This window comes from Triplophysa rosa, linkage group LG17 (assembly GCF_024868665.1).
Source record: "Triplophysa rosa linkage group LG17, Trosa_1v2, whole genome shotgun sequence".
In the NCBI taxonomy this organism is placed as follows: domain Eukaryota; kingdom Metazoa; phylum Chordata; class Actinopteri; order Cypriniformes; family Nemacheilidae; genus Triplophysa; species Triplophysa rosa.
Genome location: NC_079906.1, coordinates 9719590 through 9744034, shown reverse-complemented (window position 1 = coordinate 9744034; position 24445 = coordinate 9719590). Strand labels below are relative to the sequence as shown.

The 24445-nt window shown below is 39.4% G+C and overlaps 2 protein-coding genes and 1 long non-coding RNA gene across 5 annotated transcripts; all 3 read left to right on the top strand.

The window, feature by feature from the left end:
• The first annotated feature begins 4249 nt into the window (after positions 1-4249).
• LOC130568480 (uncharacterized) lies at positions 4250-5409 on the top strand. 2 transcript variants are annotated; one of them, XR_008964704.1, is made up of 4 exons: positions 4250-4468; positions 4713-4855; positions 4949-5115; positions 5199-5409. It is a non-coding gene; the product is annotated as an uncharacterized LOC130568480 (long non-coding RNA). The 2 variants fall into 2 exon arrangements; XR_008964703.1 differs by having other exon boundaries at positions 4939-5115.
• Positions 5410-9413: 4004 nt separating this feature from the next.
• On the top strand, positions 9414-10879 carry LOC130568381 (SMH class II histocompatibility antigen, beta-1 chain). Its single transcript, XM_057357207.1, has 3 exons — positions 9414-9632; positions 10101-10279; positions 10764-10879. The coding sequence occupies exons 1-3, from the start codon at positions 9595-9597 to the stop codon at positions 10877-10879; spliced, it is 333 nt and encodes a 110-aa protein (XP_057213190.1). The 5' UTR covers positions 9414-9594.
• Positions 10880-14061: 3182 nt separating this feature from the next.
• On the top strand, positions 14062-23112 carry LOC130568380 (regucalcin-like). 2 transcript variants are annotated; one of them, XR_008964692.1, is made up of 8 exons: positions 14062-14085; positions 14236-14329; positions 14470-14622; positions 15050-15307; positions 15404-15523; positions 21848-21991; positions 22075-22251; positions 22335-22545. XR_008964692.1 is itself a non-coding variant. In XM_057357206.1 (5 exons), exons 1-4 carry the CDS (start codon positions 21577-21579, stop codon positions 22575-22577), a joined length of 591 nt encoding a protein of 196 aa, XP_057213189.1. In that variant the 5' UTR covers positions 21497-21576; the 3' UTR covers positions 22578-22681; positions 22850-23112. The 2 variants fall into 2 exon arrangements, 1 of the variants encoding a protein (XP_057213189.1); XM_057357206.1 differs by lacking the exons at positions 14062-14085; positions 14236-14329; positions 14470-14622; positions 15050-15307; positions 15404-15523 and adding exons at positions 21497-21603; positions 22850-23112 and having other exon boundaries at positions 22335-22681.
• The last annotated feature ends 1333 nt before the right edge of the window (positions 23113-24445 follow it).

The following is a 24445-nucleotide window of genomic DNA, read 5'->3' as shown; positions in this document are numbered from 1 at the left end:
CAAATTTAAGAGAGTTGTCTAACAGCATACCTAGGTTCCGTACTTGGGGGGAGTTAAATTGATTTAAGTGACCAAGGTCGATATCATGTTTTGGTCTAGTTTCTGAGGTGTCGAAAACAATAACCTCCGTTTTGTCCGAGTTAAAAAATAGGAAGTTCTTGGCAAGCCAAACTTTTACCTCCTCAACACAAGCAGTCAGATTTTCAAGAACTTGACAATCTTTTTTTCTAGACAGAGGCATATAAATCTGCATGTCGTCAGCATAACAGTGAAATGAGATATTATGTTTCCTGAAAATGGAACCCAGAGGGAGAAGATAAAGAGAGAAAAGAACAGGAGCTAGAACAGAGCCCTGGGGCACACCCCATGTTAGATTTTGGGGGGGAGAACCGGCCCATCTTGACAGAGAAACATCTATTTGTTAAAAAGGATTTAAACCAAAAATCCACAGGTGTGGCATATCAAGATGCTGATAAGACAGCATGATTATTGCACAGCTGGCCACAATAAAAGGTCACTCTAAAATGTGCAGTTTTACTGTATTGGGGGTCGCAAACCAGTCAGTATCTGGTGTGACCACCATTTGCCTCACGCAGTGCAACACATCTCCTTCGCATAGGAATGTTGGTCCACTCCTCTTCAATGTCTGTGCGAAGTTTCTGGATATTGGCAGGAACTGGAACACGCTGTCGTATACGTTGATCCAGAGCATCCCAAACATGCTCAATGGGTGACATGTCCGGTGAGAATGCTGGCCATGCAATAACTGTGATGTTTTCAGCTTCCAGGAATTGTGTACAGATCCTTGCAACATGGGGCCGTGCATTATCATGCTGCAACATGAGGTGATGGTCGTGGATGCATGGCACAACAATGGGCCTCAGGATCTCGTCCCGGTATCTCTGTGCATTCAAAATGCCATCAATAAAATGCACCTGTCTTCGTGATTCCTAACATATGCCTGCCCATACCATAACCCCACCACCACCATGGGCCACTCGATCCACAACTTTGACATCTGCAAACCGCTCACCCACACAATGCCATATACGCTGTCTGCCATCTGCCCTGTACAGTGAAAACAGGGATTGTGTGTGTGTGTGTGTGTGTGTGTAATTAAGCTGACCGCAGAGGGGTTTACTGGGTGCATAGACCTGGAGGGCATCCGTGGGTCGCCTGCTACAATGAAAGAAGACATTTGCGCATTCACCCACAAACAGGTGTGTGAGTTTGTAAAAGCCTTTGCCATGTGTGTTTGTGTCGCTGGAGAAAAATGAACCACACTAAAATTACATTTTGAGACCATTTATTGGAATAAAGGCTTTAAAACGGCCATCTTTATCTGAATGACTTTTGGCCAACACTTAAAGTTAACAGACTTCTTTCAGGCACCCGACTGCAGTCAGTGAAACTGCCAGGAGAAGACCGCCTCGCGTTGTTTAGGTGGGAAGGATCACGCTGATCTGCACGTCACCACCACAGCGTATAGAGACATGGATGAAGATTCACTGGCCAAACAGCCTGTGGCTGGCTGCATATTTAAGATGACATAACACATAAGGTGACATCACGGGGTGACATCATAACTGACACATAATATCCTTTATTCTCACCGCAGGTTACTGATGTAGGAGTGATGGGCATTCCGTCATTCTCAAAAACTGGATAAAAACCAAGAAGACAGCGATGATGTTTATTAAACCGTCACAATTTTTCTGCCAAAGCAACATCGATAATTTTACCACCATTCTAATTGTGCAACCGTTGCTTTAATGCACGCCTTAGGATAGATGAAAATCTTTGTTTCATGGTATTGGATATTGGAAAATATTTCCCTTAAACTGATTTAATAGACCTTATCAGTGGATATAAATGCAATTATTTACAAATCCAATTTTAGGTGTGATGTACAGAAGTGAAACAATTGTACTCATTTCTAATTCTGCTTACATTAACCACACTCTGTGAACAAAAGTATTAATAAATGATTTCCAGGGATGGATTTGATAGAGATCATAATTCCGCATTTGCCATGTTTATTATTAGTGATCTCAACGTGCTGCTGCCAAACAGAGGTGCTGAAGTGAGCTGATCAGACAGTTATATGGTGTATTAATGATGGTGCTATACAATGACAACGATTGATTATTACAGTTGCTGTTTTCCATCGTCAATCAAACTACAGTTTGTCATCAGTTGGCCGGCTCCTGGCCACTAGAGGCCCCCATTGGACTTTATTCTATCTCTGGACTCTATCATTGTTTGCACCTGTGCCTCGCTTCAACGAGCATATTTATACCACTAGTTTTCCCTCAGTGCCTTGCTCTAAATGTGCACGTTATAGCCCTATTCTAGTGACTCTGTGATATCTGTTTATCTCCCGTTTGTGGATTACCTTTTTTGAATTTACCTTGTTTCTTTGTGGAGTTCTATTTTTCTGCTTGGAGAACTTTCCTCCCTTTTGGTTAATTAAAACCCCTATTCAAGCATTGTCGTGTGTGCCTCATATTCGATGTTCAAAACATTCCCTGTGATTTAGTCGGGAAAAATTACTGTTTCTCACACCGGAGACCCGAGTTCGAGACCGGGTCCTGACACCGTTGGTTTGTTTTGATTTAAGCCATAGTAACTCCAAAAATGCAGCTATAGCTAACACAATAAAACACACCAAAACATGATAATATAATAAAAAAACACGATTTAAATAAAAAAATAAATGAGAAAGACATTTTATAAGTAGGGTTCTCCTCCTCGATGCTCATTAAGTAAACCGTAATAAAAAAAGTAATATTTCATCCCAGCTCTTCCGGTGGGATGGCTTCGCTTCTTGCCGTTGGTGTGGCGTTTATGGATGTTTACTAAAGTATAGATTACACATTCATTTATGTCTTTAATACAAGATGCAAAAACTGATGCGCGCCGGCACGCATCAGTAGTCGGGCACAGAGAGTATACGACGCGCCTTGACTAGCTACACACCAGCAGCATTTCGCTTGGCCAAAGCGGCGCTCTCTGGCCGGCACAGAGAGTATACGACGCGCCTCGACTAGCTCCACACTACTGGCGTGTTTGCTTGGCCAAAGCGGCGCTCTCCGGCCCGACCGAAGAAGCTGGTCTCGCGACTGCTATTTATACTGCACATCAGCGCCGCTACTTTCGACGACGGTAGGTGAGAAATTTACATTAACGTTTAACGTTGAGAACATGTGTCAGACAGAGAACTTATTATACACACTTTTGCTCAAAACGGAACTCGAAACACAATGATATTTATAAATGACTAGCATGAACATCGCCAAGAACTACTGTGACAGACCTTACTCATTAATTATTCAAAAACAACAGCCAACAGCCAATGGCAATGCTCCAACTGCAGACCAAGCAATATTTTAATAATGTATAGATTGTTTGTAGTATATACATCATTGTGTTTGATTAAGAACCACTTTACATTGTTGGAAGCCCTCACACACAAATGGATTCACGGGTAAGGCTTTTAATGCCGACTCTGATACTACAGCATGTTGCCGTCGCTTCAAGCGTGCAGGTGTGATCGAGCCGAAGCACGTGACGTCACCTACTGAACGTGGTAATGCTGAAGATGAGACGTAACAATGGAAGCAGTCATCTGGGTTTATTTGTACAGATCGTAGTGTCAAATGTTAAAAAAATAACGTTATCGTGTAAATGTGTAACTTTACATATTTGTTTCTCTACATAATATGCTTTTGCATGTGCATTCGCCTTGAGACCCACTCAATTGACTCTCTTCTCTCTCCTGTTTTTCTGTGGCGTGTAATAAAATGTGTGAAATAAATGCCCCAAACCCTATCTGTGTGGTTTTGACTAGAAGGGATACGGCTACCTCCGCTGGGCATGCGCACTTCAATACCGTATATTTTTTGTCACGCTAAAAACAGTTGATTTAGATTTTTTATTATTGTAAGGTTAGGTTTAGGGTTGGGGTTGGTGTAGGCGTTAGCTAATGTAATTTATTGGAATTATATGGCGAGATTTTGCACCACTTCCGGCCGTAGCTGTATCCCTTTTAGCAACACCCTATCTGTATTTAGGTGCCGCAAACAGTTTTACATCTCAGCCATCTCAAAATAAGGATATATTGTCGTGTGTGTCGTGTTTGACCGCCATGTCAAAATAAGGTGACCAATCAAATGTAAGCGGGAGTTACAGAGCCGAGCGTGACCAATCAAATCAAAGACACTCGGGTTCAGAGTGCAACGCACGACGTTGAAATGGCTAAACAACATTAAAATGTTAAGGATGGACGCGTTGAGCGACAGGATCCACTGATGCAAACTACAAAACCCCGTTTTAGATGAAAAGATCTCATTGCGTGATTCACGTGTAACGGAGGCCATCGGTTAGTGAGAGCTGTGTGTGCAGGTAAAGGCCGCGAGCGCTTCTCTACGGTGCCGTACCGATGGCCGATTCGAGACTCAGTGTGGGCGTAAGTAAAACCGATTACACTTGTGATGTGATGTGATGTGATGTCACCAATAGAATCCAACACAACACCAGTAAAGACTCACCCCAAATGCGAAAGCTAATATAGTTCCCATTATAACCATTAAATCCATCTGAACGATCAGCAGCGACTTTTGGACTCTTGTCCATAAACTTAAGCAGTGTATGCAAGCACACGTTGTTTCAGGGTGCAGTAAAATCACATGAATTTGAACTGTGTTTCTCAGGTCAAGTCGTCCATTAAAGTGGAGTGTGTGATCACAGAAAAGAATGAATTTGGCAAGAGTCCCGTCTGGGAGGAAAAAGACTCGTCTTTGGTGGGTCAGCTGGTGGAGTTCTCTCACTGGTCTTGAGGAGAGTATCACTACAGGTGAGGCATCAGAAAGTTTGTCAGTGTTTTGTGAGATAAAAGCTCCTGCGAGAATAGCATTGTGTGTTTTTACTTTCACGGAGAAACCTGTAGGATCTGTGGTGCGAAAGGCAGACGGTTACGTCTTCGAGGAGGGGATGTGCTTTGCGTTTGTTGACCGGGTCATGCACTCCATTACAACAGCTGCTCAGCTGGACAAGGAAAAGGCCAACGCTCGCTTCAGTGATGGAAAAGTAAAACAGCTGGGAGGTTCTTTGCAGGTATATACTCAGAAAATACAGTATATTTGGGTGGCTTTACAATAATACAGTGCATAAGGGTTTGCTTTGTACCATGGGAATAGACCTGCCGCCGGCCGTGGTGGAGAGGAAACAGGGGTCTCTGTATCCTGACCGTTCATCATTCAGACCAGGTGGACATCTCCGACAGTTTGGACTGGTCACTGGATCACCGCATCTTTTTTCCACATCAACACCCTGCCGTACATGACTACCACATCCAGACCGGCTGTCCATACTGTATTTATTTTTCTGTGTGTGTGTGTGTGTGTGTAATTAAGCTGACTGCAGAGGGGTTTACTGGGTAGAGCCCGATGAAGATGTACCAGACGGCATGTGCATAGACCCGGAGGACATCCGTGGGTCGCCTGCTACAATGGAAGAAGACATTTGCGCATTCACCCACAAACAGGTGTATGAGATTGTAAAAGCCTTTGTCATGTGTGTTTGTGTCGCTGGAGAAAAATGAACCACACTAAAATTACATTTTGAGACCATTTATTGGAATAAAGGCTTTAAAACGGCCATCTTTATCTGAATGACTTTTGGCCAACACTTAAAGTTAACAGACTTCTTTCAGGCACCCGACTGCAGTCAGTGAAACTGCCAGGAGAAGACCGCCTCACGTTGTTTAGGTGGGAAGGATCACGCTGATCTGCACGTCACCACCACAGCGTATAGAGACATGGATGAAGATTCACTGGCCAAACAGCCTGTGGCTGGCTGCATATTTAAGATGACATAACACATAAGGTGACATCACGGGGTGACATCATAACTGACACATAATATCCTTTATTCTCACCGCAGGTTACTGATGTAGGAGTGACGGGCATTCCGTCATTCTCAAAAACTGGATAAAAACCAAGAAGACAGCGATGATGTTTATTAAACCGTCACAATTTTTCTGCCAAAGCAACATCGATAATTTTACCACCATTCTAATTGTGCAACCGTTGCTTTAATGCACGCCTTAGGATAGATGAAAATCTTTGTTTCATGGTATTGGATATTGGAAAATATTTCCCTTAAACTGATTTAATAGACCTTATCAGTGGATATAAATGCAATTATTTACAAATCCAATTTTAGGTGTGATGTACAGAAGTGAAACAATTGTACTCATTTCTAATTCTGCTTACATTAACCACACTCTGTGAACAAAAGTATTAATAAATGATTTCCAGGGATGGATTTGATAGAGATCATAATTCCACATTTGCCATGTTTATTATTAGTGATCTCAACGTGCTGCTGCCAAACAGAGGTGCTGAAGTGAGCTGATCAGACAGTTATATGGTGTATTAATGATGGTGCTATACAATGACAACGATTGCTTATTACAGTTGCTGTTTTCCATCGTTAATGTCTTGTTAAAATCAAAATCAGACATATTTTCAAGTAAAACATCATCTTGTAAATGTAGGGTGAGACTTTCCATCAGCTTTTTGGATTAGAAAAAGTGGGTGTCACATCCCAGGATTGAGGCATAAAGGGTTAAAAGACATGACAGATGGCTTTGTGAAATCTAAAAGAGAAGGTAATATTATATAAAACAGATGCTCATTTGAAATAACAGGAACAGTGCACAATCATACCAGGAATGTGCATTAAAATGGGGATCCATGTTGATTTGAAAACATATCTATGATTTTAAAGATGCTCTGTGCAACCAGGTTTGGGGGAAAGGTGGACTTTATTTTTGTGTGAATCTTCAATATTACCCGAGAAAGGGAAGAAAATGCTGAATTGACTTTTTTGGTATTCTGCAATATTTCATGAGTTTGAATCATATTGATGTTTTCACAGGCCATAGCACTTTAATAACAAAACCATACGCCTTCAAATAAAGATATTTTGTTTTATAAGAGTGTGTTGTTATTCTTTTCACCACCTAACCAATGAAATCAACAGCACTTGATGTACACATTTGAAAAAGCAAACTCTCTGTTCAATGTGAAACTTGGCTTTATGGACATCTAGTGTAATGGAAATAACGTTGCCTAGTATATTACAAATCATGTTTAGAAGCTACAGCATACTCATTTATGCTCTTTCACAAATGCAACACTTGGGGGTTATGTGAAATTGTTTAAAAAATACTCACTTTCTTCAATTGTCTCAAGTTTTTATTTTAATAAACGGATGGCTTTTACCACTAGGTGACCTCTACCATTGGAGGTCGTCATCACGTCAATCATTCTAATAATGTAATAATAATATTTTTACAATCTGTTTATACAACGCCAAACAACATTCGGTTATATTTGTTTCTTTAGCACTTTTAACAATGTGTTATTTAACAATTCCATAAGTACTTTTAAACTCTTTTTATACCGGTTTTTACTTTTCCGTAAATTAACTGATAATCTGATGTCGCTTCATTTTAATTTACTGTTGACACCCTTCACCAGTAGAGGGCGCTGTTTGATAATTGTGTACAGTTGTAAAGATTTCTATTGTGTTTTATCTGCTGAATGAAGGTTTTCTTTAGGTTCAAGCACATAGGCTGATCTCAGACCACATTTTCTTAGGTAGTGCCTTAAAAAAAGGTTTATTTTGCAAACTCACTTTGTCATTTAACTCTTGAAGTAACTTTATTGAACTAATACATATAGCCTATATTTTTTGAACATATTGAACAAACTGTACATATGAAGAGATTGGTTCCAAAATGAGATAACAAATCGTGTTTTTTTATTGTGCATTCCGATTCATATCAATCAAACTGCAGTTGGTTTGTTTTGATTTAAGCCATAGTAACTCCAAAAATACAGCTAGCTAACACAATAAAACACCAAAAACATGATAATATAATAAAAAACATCATTAAAAAAAATGAGAAAGACATTTTATAAGTAGGGTTCTCCTCCTCGATGCTCATTAAGTAAACCAGAATCTCTTATTTCTTGAAGTAATATTTCTGCCGGGGATTCTAGCACTTCCGGTGGGATGGCTTCGCTTCTTGCCGTTGGTGTGGCAAAAGCGGTAACACTTTTGATCTAAATGGATGTTTACAAAAGTATAGATTACACATTCGTTTTTGACTTTTACACACTTGCAAGAAACATAACCTGATGCGCCGGCGAACCGACGACATCAGCTAGCCAGGCGCAGAGAGTGGCTTGGCCAAGGCGACGCTCTCTGGCCCGACAAAAATGGTTGCTTGCACGACTGCTATTTATACTGCACATCAGCGCCGCTACTTTCGACAACGGTAGGTGGCAAATTTACATTAACGTTTAACGTTGAGAACGTGAGTCAGACAGAGAACTTATTATACACACTTTTGTTCAAAACGGAATTCGAAACACAATGATATTTATAAATGACTAGCATGAACATCGCCAAGAACTACTGTGACAGATCTTACTCATTAATTATTCAAAAACAACAGCCAATGGCAATGCTCCAACTGCAGACCAAGCAATACTTTAATAATTTATAGATTGTTTGTACTATATACATCATTGTATTTGATTAAGAACCACTTTACATTGTTGGAAGCCCTCACACACAAATGGATTCACGGGTAAGGCTTTTAATGCCGACTCTGATACTTCAGCATGTTGCCGTCGCTTCAAGAGTGTAGGTGTGATCGAGCCGAAGCACGTGACGTCACCTACTGAACGTGGTAATGCTAAAGATTAGACGTAACACAATGGAAGCAGTCATCTGGGTTTATTTGTACAGATCGTATTGTCAAATGTTAAAAAAAATAACGTTATCGTGTAAATGTGTAACTTTACATATTTGTTTCTCTACATAATATGCTTTTGCATGTGCATTCGCCTTGAGACCCACTCAATTGACTCTCTTCTCTCTTCTGTTTTTCTGTGGCCTGTAATAAAATGTGTGAAGTAAATGCCCCAAACCCTATCTGTATGGTTTTGACTAGAAGGGATACGGCTACCTCCACTGGGCATGCGCACTTCAAAACCGTATAATTTTCGTCACGCTAAAAACAGTTGATTTATATTTTTTATTATTGTAAGGTTAGGTTTAGGGTTGGGGTTGGTGTAGCCGTTAGCTAATGTAATTTATTGGAATTATGTGGCGAGATTTTGCACCACTTCCGGCCGTAGCTGTATCCCTTCTAACAACAACCTATCTGTATTCAGGTGCCGCAAACTTTTTTACATCTCAGCCGTGTCAATATAAAGATATGTTTCCATGTGTGTCGTGTTTGACAGCCATGTCAAAATAAGGTGACCAATCAAATGTAAGCGGGAGTTACAGAGCCGAGCGTGACCAATCAAATCAAAGAAGACAGTCGGGGTTCAGAGTGCAACGCACGGCGTAGAAATGGCTAAACATTAACATTTAACGATGGACCACCGATGCAAACTACAAAACCCCGTTTTAGATGAAAAATATGTCATTACGTGATTCACGTGTAACGGAGGCCATCGGTTAGTGAGAGCTGTGTGTGCAGGTAAAGGCCGCGAGCTCGTCTCCACCATGCCGGACCGATGGCCTGTTCGAGGCTCAGTGTGGGCGTAAGTAAAACCGATTACACTTGTGATGTAGTTCGCAATTACGTTAGCAGTGTGACGACGAGACAGTAACGGAGCCGTTTTGGGGGTTGTATTAAGGGTAAGATTAGGCACAAATGTGTGCATATTGCGAGTGAGTTGAATGGTGACCGAGTCATGATGAAAATGATGAATTCAATCATTCATGGTTAAGCTTGTGTGGCTTTCAACGTCTGTTTATAGGTTGTGGTAGGTCAATAAAAATAAAACAAAAAACTTATTTAACGATCAATTCTGATACACAAACACTTTTTTTGTCTGTTTCTTTATTCCTTTAATTTTCTCTTTTTGACAAGATCCCCCAAGTGTTTACAACCTTAAGAAGTCCATGTCTGGTCTGTGCTCAAAATGTGAAGGGACAGTTCATCTAATATAAATCTTATGTAACGGTTTGACAAAAGCACTTCTAATGCAAGATTTTTGTTATTTAAGACATTCCCTGAGAGATGATGAGGTGATGAATTCTGACGTGACCTCGACTGAAGAGATGGCTGATGGAGACTGGTACTATCAGATCCACTCACACCTGGAATACTTCCCCAAACCTGGAGAGAAGATCACCTGTGTGGTGGAGCATGCCAGCTCCAATAAACCCATGATCTATCACTGGAGTAAGCTCTTAAAATCTTTGTACCTTTAGAAAGATTGCAAAAACTGAAAAAAAGGATATAGCTTCTATATACGCTATAGGTTGCTTCTGGAAATTTATTTTATAGCAGTCTGTGATTTACAATAGAGACTGTTTTGCACATACAGGTACTAAGACTGTATTTAGGGACTAAAATAGTGGTGAAAGTACTTCCTTAGTGATATTGCCCAAACAATTTTGATTGACCGAGTTTCAGAGCAGTCACACAGCAGTTTATATTTATCATTATTCTTTATACAGGGCAGCAATACTAAAACTTACTTTACTAAATGATCAGAATAGGTTTGGCTGATGGATGACAAACAGGAAAAAAGAAAAAATGACGTATTTGTCTTGAAGGAAGAACCTAAGTAGTACTGAGCAATGCCTCGCCTATAGAAGAAATGGCCTGTGACTGTCAACCAAACAAAGAATATTAGGGGTATAATCTTATTCGGATTTTACAGATTCCTCTCTGCCTGAGTCCGAAAGGAATAAGATCATTACTGGGGCTGCGGGGTTTGTTTTGGGGATCATTATGGCAATTGGAGGACTGATCTATAAAAGAAAATGCACAGGTTAGCTATCAAACTTGTGAAAACGACTGAAATTTTAACTCTTCATCCATTCATCCATCCACAGGCTTTCATGTCAGGAAATAAACATGATTTTACACATTTAAAACAACTGGATTGCATGGATTGGTCCTAATGGTTATTGTCAGTATCGCTTGACATGAAGTTGTGTACCTGTTACCTGCTGTTATAAAATAAATACATAAATCAGTTTAAATGTAGATATTCATATAATCTTGATGACAGACAGTTACTGTCCTTTTCTTTACTCACACATTACAGCAGCTGTAGGTCAGGACTCCAGATCTTCTCAGCCTCTCCAGATGCTGTTTGACACTGAGGAGCAGTAGTGTATCGCAAGAGACATTAAACCAAGGTCTTCAGAGATTTTAAAAACAATGTCAAGGTACCAGATAATGTAAAACTCTTCTTTTGTACATAACCTGTAAAATAAGTGGACACTACTGTGTTTTAGAGACTTTGCACATGCTTGCACTCAAATTCCAAACATCCTTTGTCCTTCCCAATGACTTTGCACATATGACACACATGCTTAAAACACTATGTATGTATGTATGTATGACAGTATAACATACTGTATATTAAAATATCTATAATAAAAATTGTATTAAACTATAAAAATAATGTACAGTATTTGACATCTATGCACTGTTGCTATGCCATTGAAAATACACTGAAACACATTTTTAAGATTATCTTAAAAATCATAACACTTAAAACACACAGTATATGGATGAAAAGTGTGTAGCTGCAAGTGATTTTGAAAAAAAAATAAGAGAATTCTCATCAGTGAGCATACACTAACAGCCATCAACAAGTTATACAACTTAACTGTGACATTCAGGTTACACAACTCTCAGAAGTTTGTTTTTGTTTTAAGTGAAATATTTGTAATGTCAACAAGATAAGGATAAAGCTTTTTATGGCTTGTGGCCTTGGGGAATTAACTAAATGCCAATCAGCATGCGTACACATCAAAATAAAGCAAGAGGCATGAGGAACTTCAACAGAATATTATATTGATCATTTTCTTGCAAGAAACAAGTTGCTTCCCAAATAAGAAAGCCGAAATGAGAACGCTACTGTATAGCAAAACGCAGAAGAACAAATGTGCATTTAGAACTGACTAATATAGTCATTGTATGCAAAACACTCCTTCTGTCTGTATGAATTCAGATTTTGCTTTTTTAAAACGGCTTATACAAAAGCGTTATTTTCTTCATTTAGTTCATTTGAAGATCGCCCTATTAGCTGTTTCTATGAGATTGCTTGCTAAACATAACCAGACATTTTAAAGCACTTGAAACCACTTTTAGACTTGAAATGTATGTGTAACTTTCAATATTATTTACAAAATAAATATTTTATCTTTAAATGCTATGCTATTACAGATGTTTTGTCTTTCAATACCACTATTCGCACATTGAAACTCGCAATGAAAGCAAGTCTGCCACCAACTGAAGGGGCTATATGTATGCGTGACTTTCACGTTTCACAGGAAGAACTCTAAGCAGAGAGAAATGGAAAAATGAGAATAGTTCAATTTAGCAGATGCTGTACACTGCGGCACCACAGCAGTGGTATATAGAAATGTTATTCTACTGTATTTGAAATTATACTTTCATAAGTTAACAATTCGTTATAACATTTAAATACGGTAGAACGCCACTATTTTTTTCATTTTTCCAGTTCTCTCTGCTTTAAAGGGATACTTCACCCAAAGATGAAAATTTGGTCATCATTTACTCACCTTAGAGTTGTTCCAAATATGTATAAATTTCTTTGTTCTGATGACCACAGATAGAAATGTTCGAATAATGCTCATAACCAAACAGATCTCAACACCCATTGACTACCATAGTAGGAAAAAAAACAATACAATGGTACTCAAAAGTGCCCCAGAACTGTTTGCTGTCGTACATTCTTCAAAATGTCTTTTGTGTTCAACAGAAGAAAAAAATGATAAAGTAGTTTTTCCTACGATGGGAGTCAATGGGAGTTGAGATCTGTTTGGTTATAAGCCGTATTCCAAATATTATTCTCTGTGTTGATAACAAATATATTTATACACATTTGGAACAACTTGAAGGTGACAGAAATTTCCTTTTTCGGTGAAGTAGGCCTATCCCTTTATGGAGAGAGGGTGACAGGACAGTGATATGATGCACATTATTATGCGTTTTTTTTACATTTGGCCCAGAAGTTTAGTAAGTTTTGTTGCAATAAACTTTGTTTCATTAAAAGTTTTCTCAACCTCAGATTTCTTACAGATTTCTTGGCAATAACTATGTTTACTTGAGTATAATTGTCAGTATTCTTTACACCCCCGTTTACAAACGGCTTAACATGAGTTCTTACGAATAACTGTGACGTGTTGCCTTATTACGTCATCGAGTTCCAAACGGGCGTTAGTCAGTTTACGACTCGGCGGTTGTAGCGGCGTTTTTGTGAGAGTTCATGGTGGTCAGTGCATCTTTCACGGCTTTTTCTTCGCGAGATTTAGACATATTTTTAGTCATGAATTCCGTTGTCGTGTGTACACACTCAGTGTCTTACGCTGGCAGTTATCCAGTCCGTGTAATGAACGCCAGAGCTCTGTCTACCGGACCCAAACTGACCAGCGAAATTTGTAAGTTAATACATTTTATTTTACTCCTTTTAATTTCAGAGTGGTACTGTCGATGCTCTTAAATCCTTATTTATATCGTTGAAGCATCGTTGCCATGTTTTTCGTTGACGTTAACAGCAGCCAATCCGAGAGTATTTGTATAAAAACACTGACTGAACAGAGTGCTTTTCAACTAACTTAACGTGTGCTGATGTGGTTTAAACTAAAACAAATGTGAAGGATTAAAATAGACCATTATGAACGTTTTTGGCAAAAACCATTGTGTGACTTTGTAACCTTTGGCTGCAGCCTTTAAAATATACATTGGGAAGCTCGTGTGAACCAAATATGCATAAACGTAACGTTAGTTTAAAAACATGTAATGCTTAGTATATGCACATTTCAGGATTAAGTTGCATGGACAGTGGTGCATTAGATTAGCTGGTGAGTGAAAAGTAAGTTTTACTGTTATTGACGTGTTTACCACCCCTGTCACTGAATCTCAAATGAACAAAGACGATCCTTCACTCTATTCTGACCTTTTTATTTACAGACGACATGGCAGAACCAGCCCGTGCACACCAGGTGAGGCTCTGTCAGCTTGTGTCAGCTTTAAATATGCTTTCTACAGAGTTTAGAGTGTTTGTATTATTACAAAAGTCAGAAGAAAACAGTCTTAATAGTGCAACCGTCTTAATACATGTGTGCATTTATTGATGATAATGTGATCTCTAGGAGGCTGTGATGGAGAATGGTCTTCAGAATAGAGTGAAGGCTTTGGTTCACCAGATAATTCGTCTTTCTGGCCCACCTTGTCTAAATGGTGCAGGTAGAAACTTCCAAATCATTAATTGCTTCATTGCAGTAACATTTTACTCTTTAATCTTCTAGTGAGTATGACATGCTGATCATATACATCATTGTTAGAGAGCTGAGTTGGTTTACAAAGATGTTGTTCCTCCCTTACAGAGACGAGGCAGAGATGAAGCTCATCAAGCTTGCCGAATCTTCAGAGGAGGCACGTAGAGACGTGAGGGTGACGATGATTAAAGAGATGATCCGGATGCACAACAGTAAACGTTGGGAGAAAAAGTTGATCGACGTCTACAGGTTCACCGAGAGGTACGGGAAACATGACACAATATGTCTTAAATTCATCAGTTCACATCTAATGAGTAACTAGAGTTCTTGGATTGGTTATGTAAAGCCGGTGGATGGTAATGATTTACACGTCTGCTGCAGCACCTGTCAGTAATGTTTGTCATTTGGCACACTGGTGATAACAGTAGTGGATCAGTACATTAATTCGTATGTACAATTGAAATGTTCATATTAAGGCAACATGTAAAGATAACAGTGCTATTAATAGTCTGTTTAGGGGAAATGTATTCTCGAAATGAATGTTAATTAATAGGTTAGTTTAACATTTATAGTATTAGGTTTAGCTGTGGTCGTTGGTACAGTAAAATATCCTTTTTTATAGACAGCAATTTCCTGATGTTTAAATGTTTGCAAAATGAGCATTAACAAAATTTTCTTGTGTTTCTAGGTTTCCGACCATATTTTTTGTCTTACAACCCTTCCATCCTATATGGAGAACTCTCGACCCTAAGAACCCTCCATACTGCGTTCCACCCTTATACATACAAGTTGGGAAACACAATATGTCTTAAATTCATCAGTTCAACATCTTATGAGCAGTAACTAGAGTTCTTGGATTGGTTATGTAAAGCCGGTGGATGGTAATGATTTACACATCTGCTGCAGCACCTGTCAGTAATGTTTGTCATTTGGCACACTGCAATAGGTTAGTTTTAACATTTATAGTATTAGGTTTAGCTTTGGTCGTTGGTAGAGTAAAATATGTTTTATATACAATTTCCTTGTGCTTAAATGTTTGCAGATTCAACATTTTCAGTTTACAATCCTCTATGAATAACTTTCAAGCCAGAGGGTCCATTTTGTTTTCCTCTCATCTACCACCTCAGTAAACATCAGACCTAAACCAGCCCGTGCACATCAGGTGAGGTTCTGTCAGATTGTGTCAGCGTTAAATGTTCTGTCTAGAGAGTCTAGAGTGTTGGTAACATCACAGAAGTAAAAAGAAAACATTTCGATACCAGCCTGAATGTGCAACTGTCTTATAATACTTTATTGATGATAATGTGATCTCTAGGAGGCTGTGAACTTCTAAGTCTTCAACTGTTTCATTGCAGTAACATTTTACTAAGCCTACAGTAAGACATGCTGATCAGATATAGAATTGTTAGTGAGCTGTGTTGGTTTACAAAGATTGGTTTACATGTGTTTCTAGGGTTCCCTCCATATTTTTAGTTTGACAACCTTTCCATCTTGACCCAGAGAACCTTCCAGTGTTCCCTCCTCACACAGATGTCCAGTCCTGAATTCCCACATCTACAGATGTGGCTAGTCAGTATGTGCGTAGTCTCGCGTAGCCACATATCTCGCGTAGCCTAGCCATTTATACAACGAATGAACGTTTAAGACAAATCAGAAGCCTCTAATATTTTTGAGTCTCCGTCATCTTGTTGGCTATTTAAAATAAAATGATCAAATCTGAATTATTAAATTATTTGGAAGTTCAGAAAAACTATTTTTTTGCATTTACGTTTTGGATAGTGGCTATAATATCCACACATTTAGTAACCGTGGATAATATTTTTTTCTGTCATTTGGCCAGGCTGTTTAAGACAGTATTTTTGATAATGATAATCACATTATCAGTGATTTACATTTATTTATTTATCTCTGTTGCACTTGCATGTACAAGCATCTAAAGTTGTAATGCACTAGTTAGACACGTTGTTCATTTTATAAAATAGCCCTATCTTAAACAACTGGATAAAGCATTGGCATAACTTTTATAAATCCTACTGTCAGGATAACCACATACTGGAGAAGTACAAATACTGATTTATGATACAATTAAACAGGAAGGTAACTTCAAAATGTTAGCCAACGGTCCGTGGGTGTGACATCTGAAGCTGAGACTAATGTAGATGCTACGTTAAATATGTGACGTAATAATCTGTGAACATATTTAAAAATCGATTAAAGAATAATTACTTAACTTTTAAGTGTTACAGAACATTCTGGCCTAGGCTGTTTGTGGCTTTGTTTTGTGATACACTACACTACAGTATATTGTTCCAGTAGGTTCTGCGCCACCTGATGGATATTGAGTGAAGTGCACAACTGTATTTAAAGTGATAGTTCACCCAAAAATTGAAATTCTGTCGTCATTTGCTCACCCTCATGTCATTTCATACCTGTATAAATGTTCAATTCTGTGACATCATTGACTGCAATAGTAGTAAAAATGGAATAGTAAATGGTAGTCAAATGTGCCCCAGTACTGTTTGGGTTCCTAAATTCTTCAAAATATCTCACTTTGGGTTCAACAGAACTAAAAAATATCAGCTACCATAGTAGGAAAAAAATATTGTAGGATGTCACAGAACTAGAAATTACTAACATTCTTAAAAATATCTTTCTTTGTGTTTAACAGAACATAGAAATTTATATAGGTTTTAAACAACCTGAGGGTGAGTAAATGATGACAGAATTTTCATTTTTGAATGAACTTTAAATTCTTAAAAACAAATCCTCAGCAATCCTGTGAAAAGACGGGCATTCTTAATAGCCAAATCTAAATTTAATTTGTTTTGGTCAATAAAAGCAAAATGTCCTGTCAGAAGTCATACCACTCTGCGGCCATGTTTCCAACGCCTCCTGGTAGCCTTAGCAAGACCACAGTACTATCTGCTTGAATGGGGGAGGTGGATATTTCTGAAATCGCTGGCGCAAATTTCAATAAAATAGCATATTTCCGACCAACAATTCAACCTGACATCTCATAACCTAAATTGCTGTAAAACTTTTTTTTTAAGATCGCTTCAGCTACTGTGCATACTCGGTGCCTATCCCGTGGGTGTTTGGGGGCTCGAGCACCCATAGAATTTCATATAAAACTCTACGTCAGTGTATTTGGTGTGTCCAACCTTGTGCGGTGCTGCACATATCTGTTGGTGTATGACATCAAATCATATCAGATCTTGTTATTCTGTTATTATGTTGATGATGGACAGGTTGAACATATGTTTGCTGTCATTTGACAATGTTGTTTCATTTCATTAACAGTTGATTGAAGTTCATGTCTGTGTATTTATTAGTATTAGTTTAGCAGACTTGCATTAATGTTCTGATGGAGGACAATCTTTCTCTACAGCTTTACAATAGCTTTATACAGTATCGTAAATCATTGCTATAGGTTTTTGCTGTATTATGTGAGTGAAAAAAGAAAAAGGGGATGCGTGGCATTGCAGAGGGGGGTGGGGATAGGTTGAAGGGAGGTTGGGTGTAGGGGTGGCTTTTGAGCATAAACATAAATCAGCGCCTATGGATGGATGTGTTGGCAAAGTTGGTGACCTAGCTGGGCTTTAAAGAGGACGTAACACACGCTGTTTCTGCCAATCTCATATTAATCTTGAGTACCTATAGAGTAGTATTGCATACTTTGTATCTTCGAATAGACTTTAGTTTGATCACGTTTATAAAAGACAGATAAGCTATATGATTATTTCAGAAAACAGACGACCTCCTGCACTTTGGGATTGTTGGCGAACCATCTATCAGTTTTAAACAATCTCCAAATCCAGTGTTTTATCCACCGTGTATGTAAAATTCCTCACCGAAATGCAGTGAACAAATAAACACAGCTGAACTTCGCGAACGTAGTGCTCTTTGACGTTTTGACATGTGGGCATGCTCCTTCTTCCGCTCCCCCTGGTTGATGCGTGGGCAGAAACAACACTAAACAGGATGTGTTACATATGAGCTCAAGCAGCACACAGTGAACTAACTTAAAATATGGAAAATAACTTTTCAGGTTCTTGGATTTCAGGATCTTTACATATTAGGTTAAAAGCATATTTCACCCCTGAATCAAAATTTCCCCGTGTTTTACTCACCCTCAAGGCATCCTAAACAAATATGATTTTCTTCTGGAAGAACAATCCAGTCGTTGTTATAATCCCAAGTATCATTTTACTTCCAAGCGGTAGAATGGGAGTGGATGGTATTGACTTTTTGAAGGTCCAAAAAGTGCCTCCATCGATCATAGAACTGCTTGTCTGTGGTCTTAACAAAGGTCTTATAAAGCGAAACAATGTTTGTTGAAAGGAAATATCCATATTGACAGCGCTATTAACGTTAATGTCTAGATTCCGTGCACACTGATGCTTGCTTTCGTAATTTCCGGTGACGAACGCGGCATTTTTCGTTTTGAGTCGCTGTAATTTTTCAGGGGTTAATTTGAAAGTAGAATGTAGTTATTATGGAGGAATTTCATGATATGTCTTTATGTTTTTGATCATTATTCACTATGTATTGCTCTTCGTTTTAAACACATTTGTATGAGATTCTGAAAAGCACCCTGCACAGCTGTGTTTTTGATGTCTGGCAGTGTTTATGAAATCTGGGGACTTTTTCCGGCCCCAACCCTACAGTATGACCAAATCTGGGCATGTTCCGTCCCGTTACTATGACTACAATCTACATTGAGCAAGGCCACAGTTTTGCCACAGATAAAGACAAGAGAAGGAGGTGAAGAAAAGGAAACAGGTCATGATGACCATGACATAATTGTGGTGGGCGAGGATATATAAAATATATTTAAAAAATGAGGTAATAGCCAGCCTACCATGAATAAATACGCACCTTGTTGCCTGGGATATATTGGTGGCAGAAAATCAACAATTGGTTAATAAAAATAAGAGATAACGGGAATCTACCTGATTGGTTTTAGAAAGGTCCACCTTTCAGAAGTTTCACTATAACTGTAGACTGAAATCACTTGGTTTTTAGATGACTTGGAACATCTCACTTTGTTTGACTCGAGCAAATAAAGTTAACTCCGTGACACCCGGACCTTCCTTGTCTGAGAGATTTTTTGAACTACAAGACTGATATTTTTCTACAACATTATCAGTCTAGTAAACCAAATTTATCTGCAGTGTGTACGGGTATCAGTTTATTTCAGACTGTAACAAAAAGGAATGACAGGTAATCCACAGCTGAGTGCTCGGTCTGCACAGCACAGCGCGGCAGTTGAAAACACCTGTGGTCTACACGTTTTGTGTCATTTGATCGGCTCTTTTGATCGGCCATTATAGAGATCGCCGATCAAGCTATTTAAAGTGATTATCGGCTGATAATGATCGGCGACCGATCAATTGGAGCACCCTTAATAAATGCCACTACCATGCTAAACCCTCCAAGAGTTGTCATGACAGAAGTACAGGTTTACTGAGAGGTAGAGATGTTAATGATTAATCGATTATTTGTCAATAACTTATTCGAAAGAACAATGATCAGGTTCAAGGTCATGCACGTGCATGCGGCTCACAAAACACATATAGCATGAGTAAAAACGAAGGCGCAGCTGAGTTATGTTTGGGACAATCTGTTTTGTCATTGAATGAGCATATAATAGTAGAATATATATATATATATATACCAAAAGATATTCGGAACGACTCACTAAGATTTATATAAATATCACCACATATCAGTATAGATGAGGAGGTTTTTTATATAGATAATCAGTATAGATGACACATTCGTTTTTGTCTTTTACACACTTGCAAGAAACTGATGCACCGACGACATCAGCTAGCCAGGCGCAGAGAGTGGCTTGGTCAAGGCGACGCTCTCTGGCCTGACAAAAACAACTACTTGCGCGACTGCTATTTATACTGCACATCAGCGCCGCTACTTTCGGTGACGGTAGGTGGCAAATTTACATTAACGTTTAACGTTGAGAACGTGAGTCAGACAGAAAACTTATTATACACACTTTTGTTCAAAACGGAACTCGAAACACAATGATATTTATAAATGACTAGCATGAACATCGCCAAGATCTACTGTGACAGACCTTACTCATTAATTATTCAAAAACAACAGCCAATGGCAATGCTCCAACTGCAGTCCAAGCAATATTTTAATTATTTATAGATTGTTTGTATTATATACATCATTGTGTTTGATTAAGAACCACTTTACATTGTTGGAAGCCCTCACACACAAATGGATTCACGGGTAAGGCTTTTAATGCCGACTCTGATACTTCAGCATGTTGCCGTCGCTTCAAGAGTGCAGGTGTGATCGAGCCGAAGCACGTGACGTCACCTACTGAACGTGGTAATGCTAAAGATTAGACGTAACACAATGGAAGCAGTCATATGGGTTTATTTGTACAGATCGTATTGTCAAATGTTAAAAAATAACGTTATCGTGTAAATGTGTAACTTTACATATTTGTTTCTCTACATAATATGCTTTTGCATGTGCATTCGCCTTGAGACCCACTCAATTGACTCTCTTCTCTCTTCTGTTTTTCTGTGGCGTGTAATAAAATGTGTGAAGTAATGCCCCAAACCCTATCTGTATGGTTTTGACTAGAAGGGATACGGCTACCTCCGCTGGGCATGCGCACTTCAATACCGTATATTTTTTGTCACGCTAAAAACAGTTGATTTAGATTTTTTATTATTGTAAGGTTAGGTTTAGGGTTGGGGTTGGTGTAGGCGTTAGCTAATGTAATTTATTGGAATTATATGGCGAGATTTTGCACCACTTCCGGCCGTAGCTGTATCCCTTTTAGCAACACCCTATCTGTATTTAGGTGCCGCAAACAGTTTTACATCTCAGCCATCTCAAAATAAGGATATATTGTCGTGTGTGTCGTGTTTGACTGCCATGTCAAAATAAGGTGACCAATCAAATGTAAGCGGGAGTTACAGAGCCGAGCGTGACCAATCAAATCAAAGACACTCGGGTTCAGAGTGCAACGCACGACGTTGAAATGTCTAAACAACATTAAAATGTTAAGGATGGACGCGTTGAGCGACAGGATCCACCGATGCAAACTACAAAACCCCGTTTTAGATGAAAAGATCTCATTGCGTGATTCACGTGTAACGGAGGCCATCGGTTAGTGAGAGCTGTGTGTGCAGGTAAAGGCCGCGAGCGCTTCTCTACGGTGCCGTACCGATGGCCGATTCGAGACTCAGTGTGGGCGTAAGTAAAACCGATTACACTTGTGATGTGATGTGATGTGATGTCACCAATAGAATCCAACACAACACCAGTAAAGACTCACCCCAAATGCGAAAGCTAATATAGTTCCCATTATAACCATTAAATCCATCTGAACGATCAGCAGCGACTTTTGGACTCTTGTCCATAAACTTAAGCAGTTTATGCAAGCACACGTTGTTTCAGGGTGCAGTAAAATCACATGAATTTGAACTGTGTTTCTCAGGTCAAGTCGTCCATTAAAGTGGAGTGTGTGATCACAGAAAAGAATGAATTTGGCAAGAGTCCCGTCTGGGATGAAAAAGACTCTGTCTTTGGTGGGTCAGCTGGTGGAGTTCTCTCACTGGTCATGAGGAGAGTATCACTACAGGTGAGGCATCAGAAAGTTTGTCAGTGTTTTGTGAGATAAAAGCTCCTGCGAGAATAGCATTGTGTGTTTTTACTTTCACGGAGAAACCTGTAGGATCTGTGGTGCGAAAGGCAGACGGTTACGTCATCGAGGAGGGGATGTGCTTTGCGTTTGTTGACCGGGTCATGCACTCCATTACAACAGCTGCTCAGCTGGACAAGGAAAAGGCCAACGCTCGCTTCAGTGATGGAAAAGTAAAACAGCTGGGAGGTTCTTTGCAGGTATATACTCAGAAAATACAGTATATTTGGGTGGCTTTACAATAATACAGTGCATAAGGGTTTGCTTTGTACCATGGGAATAGACCTGCCGCCGGCCGTGGTGGAGAGGAAACAGGGGTCTCTGTATCCTGACCGTTCATCATTCAGACCAGGTGGACATCTCCGACAGTTTGGACTGGTCACTGGATCACCGCATCTTTTTTCCACATCAACACCCTGCCGTACATGACTACCACATCCAGACCGGCTGTCCATACTGTATTTATTTTTCTGTGTGTGTGTGTGTGTGTGTAATTAAGCTGACTGCAGAGGGGTTTACTGGGTAGAGCCCGATGAAGATGTACCAGACGGCATGTGCATAGACCCGGAGGACATCCGTGGGTCGCCTGCTACAATGGAAGAAGACATTTGCGCATTCACCCACAAACAGGTGTATGAGATTGTAAAAGCCTTTGTCATGTGTGTTTGTGTCGCTGGAGAAAAATGAACCACACTAAAATTACATTTTGAGACCATTTATTGGAATAAAGGCTTTAAAACGGCCATCTTTATCTGAATGACTTTTGGCCAACACTTAAAGTTAACAGACTTCTTTCAGGCACCCGACTGCAGTCAGTGAAACTGCCAGGAGAAGACCGCCTCACGTTGTTTAGGTGGGAAGGATCACGCTGATCTGCACGTCACCACCACAGCGTATAGAGACATGGATGAAGATTCACTGGCCAAACAGCCTGTGGCTGGCTGCATATTTAAGATGACATAACACATAAGGTGACATCACGGGGTGACATCATAACTGACACATAATATCCTTTATTCTCACCGCAGGTTACTGATGTAGGAGTGACGGGCATTCCGTCATTCTCAAAAACTGGATAAAAACCAAGAAGACAGCGATGATGTTTATTAAACCGTCACAATTTTTCTGCCAAAGCAACATCGATAATTTTACCACCATTCTAATTGTGCAACCGTTGCTTTAATGCACGCCTTAGGATAGATGAAAATCTTTGTTTCATGGTATTGGATATTGGAAAATATTTCCCTTAAACTGATTTAATAGACCTTATCAGTGGATATAAATGCAATTATTTACAAATCCAATTTTAGGTGTGATGTACAGAAGTGAAACAATTGTACTCATTTCTAATTCTGCTTACATTAACCACACTCTGTGAACAAAAGTATTAATAAATGATTTCCAGGGATGGATTTGATAGAGATCATAATTCCGCATTTGCCATGTTTATTATTAGTGATCTCAACGTGCTGCTGCCAAACAGAGGTGCTGAAGTGAGCTGATCAGACAGTTATATGGTGTATTAATGATGGTGCTATACAATGACAACGATTGCTTATTACAGTTGCTGTTTCCATCGTCAATCAAACTGCAGTTTGTCATCAGTTGGCCGGCTCCTGGCCACTAGAGGCCCCCATTGGACTTTATTCTATCTCTGGACTCTATCATTGTTTGCACCTGTGCCTCGCTTCAACGAGCATATTTATACCACTAGTTTTCCCTCAGTGCCTCGCTCTAAATGTGCACGTTATAGCCCTATTCTAGTGGCGCTGTGATATCTGTTTATCTCCCGTTTGTGGATTACCTGTTTTGAATTTACCTTGTTTATTTGTGGAGTTATATTTTTCTGCTTGGAGAACTTTCCTCCCTTTTGGTTAATTAAAACCCCTATTCAAGCATTGTCGTGTGTGCCTCATATTCGGTGTTCAAAACATTCCCTGTTACTTAGTCGGGAAATACTGTTTCTCACACCGGAGACCCGAGTTCGAGACCGGGCCCTGACACCGTTGGTTTGTTTTGATTTAAGCCATAGTAACTCTAAAAATGCAGCTAACACGATAAAACACACCAAAAACACGATAGTCTAATAAAAACACGATATAAATAAGACATTTTATAAGTAGGGTTCTCCTCCTCGATGCTCATTAAGTAAACCGTAATATTTTTACATTAAGTAAACCGTAATAAAAAAAAGTAATATTTCTGCCGGGGATTCTAGCACTTACGGTGGGATGGCTTCGCTTCTTGCCGTTGGTGTGGCGTTTATGGATGTTTACGAAAGTATAGATTACACATTCATTTATGTCTTTAATACAATAAGCAAAAACTGATGCGCGCCGGCACGCATCAGTAGTCGGGCACAGAGAGTATACGACGCGCCTTGACTAGCTACAC

Excerpts from the sequence above, each read along its gene's own strand:
- LOC130568381 (XM_057357207.1), top strand. The coding sequence starts at position 9,595 with ATGCCGGACCGATGGCCTGTTCGAGGCTCAGTGTGGGC. Across the intron at positions 9,633-10,100 it reads GTTCGAGGCTCAGTGTGGGC|ACATTCCCTGAGAGATGATG; the intron begins GTAAGTAAAACC and ends TTGTTATTTAAG. Across the intron at positions 10,280-10,763 it reads ACCCATGATCTATCACTGGA|ATTCCTCTCTGCCTGAGTCC; the intron begins GTAAGCTCTTAA and ends CGGATTTTACAG.
- LOC130568380 (XM_057357206.1), top strand. The coding sequence starts at position 21,577 with ATGGCCGATTCGAGACTCAGTGTGGGC. Across the intron at positions 21,604-21,847 it reads ATTCGAGACTCAGTGTGGGC|GTCAAGTCGTCCATTAAAGT; the intron begins GTAAGTAAAACC and ends TGTGTTTCTCAG. Across the intron at positions 22,252-22,334 it reads AGCTGGGAGGTTCTTTGCAG|ACCTGCCGCCGGCCGTGGTG; the intron begins GTATATACTCAG and ends CCATGGGAATAG.